Source organism: Borostomias antarcticus (genome assembly GCF_949987555.1).
Source record: "Borostomias antarcticus genome assembly, chromosome: 2".
Classification (NCBI taxonomy): domain Eukaryota; kingdom Metazoa; phylum Chordata; class Actinopteri; order Stomiiformes; family Stomiidae; genus Borostomias; species Borostomias antarcticus.
In genome coordinates this window covers 29,448,726-29,457,860 of record NC_140235.1, presented here as the reverse complement: position 1 = coordinate 29,457,860, position 9,135 = coordinate 29,448,726, and the positions used below count along the sequence as shown (strand labels likewise).

General features: G+C 46.1%; 1 protein-coding gene across 1 annotated transcript; it reads left to right on the top strand.

Moving 5' to 3' along the window:
• Nucleotides 1–1,613: 1,613 nt before the first annotated feature.
• htr5ab (5-hydroxytryptamine (serotonin) receptor 5A-b) lies at nucleotides 1,614–8,646 on the top strand (the record flags this gene model as incomplete). Its single annotated transcript, XM_084454262.1, has 2 exons — nucleotides 1,614–2,321; nucleotides 8,314–8,646. The coding sequence occupies 2 exons, from the start codon at nucleotides 1,614–1,616 to the stop codon at nucleotides 8,644–8,646; spliced, it is 1,041 nt and encodes a 346-aa protein (XP_084310388.1).
• Nucleotides 8,647–9,135: the final 489 nt, after the last annotated feature.

The following is a 9,135-nucleotide window of genomic DNA, read 5'->3' as shown; positions in this document are numbered from 1 at the left end:
ATGTTGTTTCTAAACTAAGGGTTGCATTATGTTGTGATATATTTCACTGCCCTCGGTTGCAGTGCCCCAAAACAGAAGACGGGAATGTGGTTTGTAAGCAGACATTGATTGGAACACTTCAGTCTTTATATAGCTCATGTTTCCCGGTACCCAGCTGCCTGGGTTACAAAGAAACAAACAACTTGGCAAGAAACGGAACGTTCTTTAACATTATGCAAGCATAGAATTCTCCCTGGAATATCTTTTGCAACAGCTTAATTCAAACAAGCGGCTTGACAAAGGCGTACGTTACTAATTCAACATTTTTCATTCAGGCTGTGGGCATAACTTTGATGGTGATGCAAATCAAAGCTTCAGGGAGACACAGGAACTGAATATTGATGGTCCTTCCCAGAATCCCAAATGGCCTGAAGTACCTCAGAGCCTTAGGAACAGTGGATGAAATCACATATAAAAGTTGTAGGCAGGTTACGTGACAGATGAAACGAGACATGAGTGCCGGGAGCAGATCAAGAAAAACCTCTTAGGGCGAGACTGTGTGCACAGTACAGGGGTTCTTTCACATGGCTCTGCTTATTCACCGAGCCGAATCTGAATAACATACTGTGTTCCTTGCTGATGCCCTGCAGCATTCATTCATTCATTCATTCATTCATTCATTCATTCATTCATTGTTAAACCACTCTCAGTGCAAATCTGGTTCTGACAGCTGTCATAGCACCTGTCATGTTTTCTCTATTTGTGCAACTTACTAAGCTATACTTTCCTCTTGCCTCTTCACCTGTCTTTCCTCTGTCTCTATCAATCTTCTCTCTCTCTATTTTCTCTCGTTCAAGTTTCAAGTCAACACTCTAGCTTGCAAACTACGACAGAAAATTGGCTTCCTGCACAGAAACCGTTCCAGATTCCCTATGTTCTGTAGGAGAATTGTCCAAGCTGTCTTCTTGTCAGTATTGGACTATTGTGACACAATTCATAGACATGCCTCTGAAACAATATTGAAACCCCTTGACACTGTTTACCATTCTGATTCAGATTTATTACAGGCAATAGTTATTACACTCACCATTGCATTCTTTATGATAAAGTTGGTTGGCCATCTCTGTCTTCAAGGTGTAACTATCACTGGTTTATGTTCATTTACAACGGCAGTGAAAAACAATCAGTCTGGTAATGATGAGTTTGTAACCCCGAGTTTATTCAGCCTGTTATTTATGACTATTTTGGTTCTTGAAGTGGGTGTTTTTAAAGCAAACTTTTAACATTGAAGTCAACGGGCACTTCCGCATCCACACCCCAGACTGACCAATATGGCTGCCAGGTGAATAAGGCGAATTATTGTTGTAAATTCTAAATTGCTTATGTTTTGTTGTTTGTGTTTGCTTGTGAGCTCATCGGCATTGGAAATGAGGGAAACCTCAATTGCCCCATGAGTTTAAATAAAGGTTTGAATTTGAATTGAATTCTCTTTCTTCACCGTTTCTCCTCTCTCCACCTCTCTCTCTCTTTTCTCTTCTCTTCCTCAGCAGTATGTATCAGCCTGGAGCCTCCCTTTCCTCTCACATCTCCACCAGCGCCCGAGCCATGAGCGACTAGGAGGGTCCCGGCCAGCCATGACACACCCTAACGCCAGCGCCGTGGCCCCCAACGCCAGCGGCGCGGCCGACCCCCAGGGCTCAGGAAACATCTACCGGCCCTTCTCCGTGTTCAGCGTGCTGACGCTCACGCTGCTAGCCATGCTGGTGGTGGCGACCTTCGTGTGGAACCTCCTGGTGCTTGTGACCATCCTGAGGGTGCGGACCTTCCACCGCGTGCCCCACAACCTGGTGGCATCCATGGCCATCTCGGACGTGATGGTGGCAGCGCTGGTGATGCCCCTCAGCCTGGTCCACGAGCTGAACGGGCGCCTGTGGAAGCTGGGAAGGGTCCTCTGCCAGGTGTGGATCTCCTTCGACGTCCTCTGCTGCACCGCCAGCATCTGGAACGTCACCGCCATCGCCCTGGACCGCTACTGGTCCATCACCAGGCACCTGGAGTACACCCTGAAGACCAGGAAGCGGATCTCCAACGTGATGATCGCGCTCACCTGGCTCCTCTCCTCCGTCATCTCCCTGTCGCCCCTCTTCGGCTGGGGGGAGACCTACTCTGAGGAGGCCCTGGAGTGCCAGGTGAGCCAGGATCCCTCCTACACCATCTTCTCCACCTTCGGAGCCTTCTACCTGCCCCTCTGCGTGGTGCTCTTCGTGTACTGGAAGATCTACAAGGCCGCCAAGTTCCGCATCGGCTCACGCAAGACTAACACCATCACACCTATGGCCGAGGTGATTGAGGTATACTTTTGTGTCTCTGCAGCTAGCTCTCGCCCCTTATGGATCCCTGGTCTTTATTTAAGCAATAAACCACGAGAGGCCGTGTGTTATAGTGATTTTATATTTGTTAGGCACGACGCGAAGCGGAGTGCCTAAAACACCCCTAGCTGTTATAAAATCACTATAACACACGGCCTCGAGTGGTTTATTGCTTTTATACAACGGTTACTACAGGTATTAGTGTAAAATAAACACACAGCAATGTCAAATATTAACATTTATTCAAAACGAAGCATCATTCCCTTAATTCCGCCGAGTTAAATAGTTCCCCTAACAAAAGGGTTGCCAAGCAACAACAACAACTACAATGCATTGGATCAAATGGGAGGCGCATTAATACTGAAAATTGAATGATATGCGGTCCCAGGTGTGTGTTACAACGTATTTTAACACGGCTTCCAGCCAATCAGAATCAAGAACCAGAACTAACCGTATAAGATGCTACTGTATCCACAAAATGAGCATAGCAGTAAGTTATCAGGCCTTTGGGGTCCGATTTCATTACCTTAGTGCACACTGTTTTGATGTTGTCCTTATTGTTATTTGTGCAGTGTACCCTGTGGATATCATGAAACAACCTGCTTTGGTGCTCCAGGTTTCGTTACTTCACCAAACACCCCTTGATCAAATCCAGATAAAGCTTGCACATAAAACAACAATCTGAGTCATTATCTTTACATACCGTTATATAATATAATATATTTGTTCTTACTTGTTATTGTCAGCCTATAAAACATACTGTGTGCACGCCTACTGGTTTCTGGGCAGTAAGTTGAAATCATGTTGACAGTCGCACATGAATCTCATTAAATTTGATGCATCTTCATCATGTACACCTTACACAGTCTATTTTCAATACAAGCATGCACACACTTGCACACGGACACAAATTCACCAACATAAAGTCAAACATAAATATAGATTTATTTTCAGCTATGACTCTAGGGTGTAAATACACATTAAAATGAATAAATAATCAGACAGGTTGTACCAGAACCCCCACCTTGTCATGTCTGTTGGCAAGCGGGGTCTATAAATATCAGTCTATAACGAGGCCGTGGGCTCCGGCACCTTCCTTGCTGTGGTGCTTCCTCCTAATCACTAGACAGCCCGAGCCTGCCAGAGACAACACTCCACAAGCCCAAGCAAACATGTCCAATCAGGCAATTTCACTCTGAGCACTAATAGAAGCTTCCTTCCTCCCTCTCTCCCTTCCTTCCTCCTTCTCTCCCTTCCTTCCTCCCTCCCTCCCGTCCTTCCTTCCATCCTTCCTCCCTCCCTCCCTCCCTCCCTCCCTCCCTCCCTCCCTCCCTCCCTCCCTTCCTTCCTTCCTTCCAACCTCCCTCCCTCCCTCCCTCCCCTTCCCTTCCCTTCCCTTCCCTTCCCTTCCCTTCCCTTCCCTTCCCTTCCCTTCCCTTCCCTTCCCTTCCCTTCCCTTCCATCCATCCATCCATCCATCCTTCCTTCCTTCCTTCCTTCCTTCCTTCCAACCTCCCTCCCTCCCCTTCCCTTCCCTTCCCTTCCCTTCCCTTCCCTTCCCTTCCCTTCCCTTCCCTTCCCTTCCCTTCCCTTCCCTTCCCTTCCCTTCCCTTCCCTTCCCATCCATCCATCCATCCATCCATCCTTCCTTCCTTCCTTCCTTCCTTCCTTCCTTCCTCCCTCCCGTCCTTCCTTCCTTCCAACCTCCCTCCCTTCCATCCTTCCTTCCTCCCTCCCTCCCGTCCATCCTTCCTTCCTCCCTCCCTCCCGTCCATCCATCCTTCTTCCCCCTCCCTCCCTTCCATCCATCCTTCTTCCCCCTCCCTCCCTTCCATCCATCCTTCCTCCCTCCCTTCCATCCTTCCTTCCTTTCAACCAGCCCCTGCACTCTATGCGACTGGCTAAATACTATATTGCCAAAAGTATTTGCTCATCTGCCTTTACACGCATATGAACTTAAGTGACATCCCATTCTTAATCCATAGGGTTTAATATGACGTCGGCCCACCCTTTGCAGCTTCAACTCTTCTGGGAAGGCTTTCCACAAGGTTTAGGAGTGTGTTTATGGGAATTTTTGACCATTCTTCCAGAAGCGCATTTGTGAGGTCAGACACTGATGTTGGACGAGAAGGCCTGGCTCACAGTCTCTAATTCATCCCAAATGTGTTCTATTGGGTTGAGGTTAGGACTCTGTACAGGCCAGTTAAGTTCTTCCACACCAAACTCGCTCATCCATGTCTTTATGGACCTTGCTTTGTGCACTGGTGCGCAGTCATGTTAGAACAGGAAGGGGCCATCCCCAAACTGTTCCCACAAAGTTGGGAGCATGGAATTGTCCAGAATCACTTGGGATGCTGAAGCATTGAGTTCCTTTCACTGGAACTAAGGGGCCAAGCCCAGCTCCTGAAAAACAACCCCACACCATAATCCCCCCTCCACCAAACTTCACACTTGGCACAATGCAGTCAGACAAGTACTGTTGTCCTGGCAACCGCCAAACCCAGACTCGTCCATCAGATTGCCAGATGGAGAAGCGTGATTCGGCACTCCAGAGAACGCGTCTCCACTGCTCTAGAGTCCAGTGGCGGCGTGCTTTACACCACTGCATCCGACGCTTTGCATTGCACTTGATGATCGTGATGTATGGCTTGGATGCAGCTGCTCGGCCACGGAAACCCATTCCATGAAGCTCTCTACACACTGTTCTTGAGCTAATCTGAAGGCCATATGAAGCTTGGAGGTCTGTAGCGATTAACCATACCACTGACAGTTGACTGTGGAATATTTAGTAGCGAGGAAATTTCACGACTGGACTTTGCACAGGTGGCATCCTATCACAGTACCACGCTGGAATTCACTGAGCTCCCGAGAGCGACCCATTCTTTCACAAATGTTTGTAAAAGCAGTCTACATGCCTAGGTGCTTGATTTTATACACCTGTGGCCATGGAAGTGATTGGAACACCTGAATTCAATTATTTGGATGGGCGAGTGAGTACCAACCCAACACTATACCTCTGTCAGGTGTGGAGATGGGAGGTTGAATAAAGCGGAATCAAACAAAACTGATTACCATAGCTATTGCTGTCAACACATTTTCATGAAGTGGATGGAAAAGAGATTTCTCTGCCTCTTATGTCCTTGGATGTCTTCCACTGAATACCAATGTCACTCAGCCCATTTATGTTTTATGTTGAACTGCAGAAGCTACTGGTACATGAATACATTGAGTTGAGTTGATGAAGAGTAGAGGTGGCTGACGCTTGACTGTGATTTCTGAAGTGGTCGAGATATAAAGTTACAATGTGGATAAGATACCAGTTCACCTCACATTCGTTTAGTGACCCTTTATAGCTTCCTAAGCTGTGTACCAACTCACCTCACGTTCGTTCAGTGACCCTATAAAGCTCGCTAAGCTGTGTACCAACGAGGTGCGAGGTGCACACACGTGGACCGTAGCACTGCACGCCACGGGAGCGTAACCTGCCGCAGGCGTAACTACTTTTTACCGGACAGCCCCGGCGAGAATTGACGATCCAAACAACTTCAGAGTCGACGCTGCACACTCGGGGGTGCTGAGGAACGTATGAAGCTGATTATTCACCGGCCGGTTGTCGAGATAATCGCTGACATCGTACGGTCGCCGGCTGTCGCCGGTCGAGTTTCGTGGGTGCAGAGAGATGTTCTATTATACACGTTTTCTGCTCTGTCTCTTGATTTTGCTCTGTGCGTGTTGGGGTATGTACATCGGTGCATGACTCAAGATCAGTTAAGAGCCTTGCCAATAGTGACTTGGTGACTCCACCAAAAACAACAGTTCAAACCACATCGGGAGACACCAGGAGTTGCCAGCCAGCAAACTGATGCTGTGGGAGCCAATACATGGGCATCGATCATGAGGGCATCTGCCACTAACATACGTGGATGTACTCAAGAAAGACGCAGGAGCGGAAAGTACCGGTGAGCTAGTCTGATTTAATTTAATTTCAAACCTTTATGTATGGAGGATCAGGATGACTGGAAGCTCCGATGGAGGGCTCGTTCGAGCACGACCTAGAGTGAGGGAGACGGGGGTGACACCACATCGGGACACGCGCTGATGACCTGCACAGAACCAGTCTGAGCTTGTCATATGAGAAATGCAATTACTTTTTATCCGTTTCCTTGTCCTTGCTGGACATGGAAATGCTTGCATGGCTGCTCAAGACATACCTGTACTGAAGAAGCTGAGAACCGGCACTCACAGAATAAATAATATCATCTTTATTGGTCTATAAAGACTATAAATACTAGTATAGTCTTTATATGTATAGGGCAAATGGACGCGTATATATACTATTTATAGTCTTTATAGACCAATAAAGATTATATTATTTATAATTTATATATAATTATTTTATTTATTTATTTATAAATGTATGTATTTATTATATTATTATTTATATATATTATATTGATATATATTTTTCATCCTTAAGCCATGATATCCTTTTAACATGACCACTTCCCTCCCAAATACTTACTCTGAGTGCCTGGATCTACTTCTTCTTTTTAATTGCCTCCATTCCCAGGGATCCAAGAGCACCAACAACACTAATGGGTTATCTCACGTTTTCAGCTCCTAGTTGTTCCTACGTATTGTCAGAGGCTCAATACTCAATACTAGGGCTGGGTATCGATTCGAATTTCAAGAATCGATTCGATTCCGAGTCACAAGGTTCAGAATCGATTATCACGATTCAATTCGATTCGATTCGATTCGATTCAATATCGATTCGGTTAGTGTTACTACGGTAAAACCTGTTTTTTTAGGTGTAACCTTCATTACATGACTGCCAAGTTATGCAGCACATCAATACTACTGCTGGGTATTGATACTGATTTCCAAAAATAAATGAATGAATGAATTAATGAATCATTTGGATGAATTAATGAACTATTCATTCCTTAATTTATTCATTCATTCATTCATTAAATAAAAGATCGATTTTGGGATTCATGAATCGATTCTGAATCATTTGATTCAGAATCGATTAATCTATTTTTTTTAATAGCCATTCATTTCCCTCCTGAGGCTCAATACTCAATACCCATTAATTTCCCTCCTGAGACTCAATACGCAATACCCATTAATTGTCCTCCTGAGGCTCAATACTCAATACCCATTAATTTCCCTCCTGAGGCTCAATACTCAATACCCATTAATTTCTCTCCTGAGGCTCAATGCTCAATACCCATTCATTTCCCTCCTGAGGCTCAATACGCAATACCCATTCATTTCCCTCCTGAGGCTCAATACTCAATACCCATTCATTTCCCTCCTGACCCATCATGCTTTTAACTAATTTCCTCTGGTGGGCTCTGAGCTCAAAACAGTTTTGATGTTTTTACTCAACTTTTTCACTCCAACACCTGTTCCTTTTAAGCCCCCCCCCCCCCCCCCCCCACACACACACACTCTCTCTCTCACACACACACGCACACACACACACAAACACACACACTGTAATTCAGTGCCAACATTTGGCCTGTATTGATCTTCTTTTTTTTTTTAAAGGAAAATGACAGGTCTGTTAGCAACTCATGCAGAGAACAGCGAGATGTGGGCAAAAATACTAAAAACAAAACTAACTGTAGCTGGCAGAGCATGGAACACAGAAGGATTCATATTTGATTTTTTATCCGTTTTAAGTATCTTTGTTAAGTATCATGTTTTTTTTTTAATGTAGCACAAAAAAATAATTTCAGTCCATTGGGTGATAGGATCATAAGCTTTTATCTGTCTTTTTCCTCCACTAGTCATGAACACTTTTAACAACCTCTCAATACCCTGGTGCCAAATCTGTGTGGCTGCTCAATTTACTAATGGTTGGGCCTGCTTTTATTCACATCAATATGCACTGTTACTGCTAAGCTGATTAACTGACGGACTGCTTCATTGATGGGATGTTTGTTTTGACTGACAGGTAAAGGAGGCGTCTCATCAGCCCCAGATGGTGTTCACCGTGCGGCACGCCACGGTGACCTTCCAGACGGACGCCGACACGTGGCGCGAGCAGAAGGAGAAGAAGGCGGCCCTCATGGTGGGCATCCTCATCGGGGTCTTCGTCCTCTGCTGGATCCCCTTCTTCATCACAGAGCTGATCGTCCCGCTGTGCGCCTGCTACGTCCCGCCCGTGTGGAAGAGCATCTTCCTGTGGCTCGGCTACTCCAACTCCTTCTTCAACCCACTCATCTACACCGCCTTCAACAAGAACTACAACAACGCCCTGAGGAACCTGTTCTCGCGCCAGCACTGAGGAGCGCACAGCCCCGTGGCTGGAATACGTTAGTTTAAGACAAAGTAGCGCGCCAACTTGTACCATCGCCAAACCATGCCGCTTAAAAAACCCAACCCCCACCTACAAAAACTTGAATCACAGACAAAGATGTGAGCCCCTATCAGTCAAAAGTCAGAAGTGTTTTTCAACCCAAGGTATAATTGGACTTATTCTCTCTGGAAATATAAGAAAATATATGTTCTATCTCTCAAGACAAAACACTTTCATCATATGATTAATTGGATGTTACTGAACAGTGCGTGGTTGGTGCTGGGGAACTCCATCCATCCATCCATCCATCCATGGTCATCCGCTTATCCGGCGTCGGGTCGTGGAGGCAGCAGTTCCAGCAGGGGGCCCCAGACATCCCTTTCCCTAGCAGCATCAACCAGCTCTGCCTGGGGGATCTTTAGCCGCTCACAGGAGTGAGCTTTGCCTTTTGGCTCAGATCTCTTTTCGTCACAACAG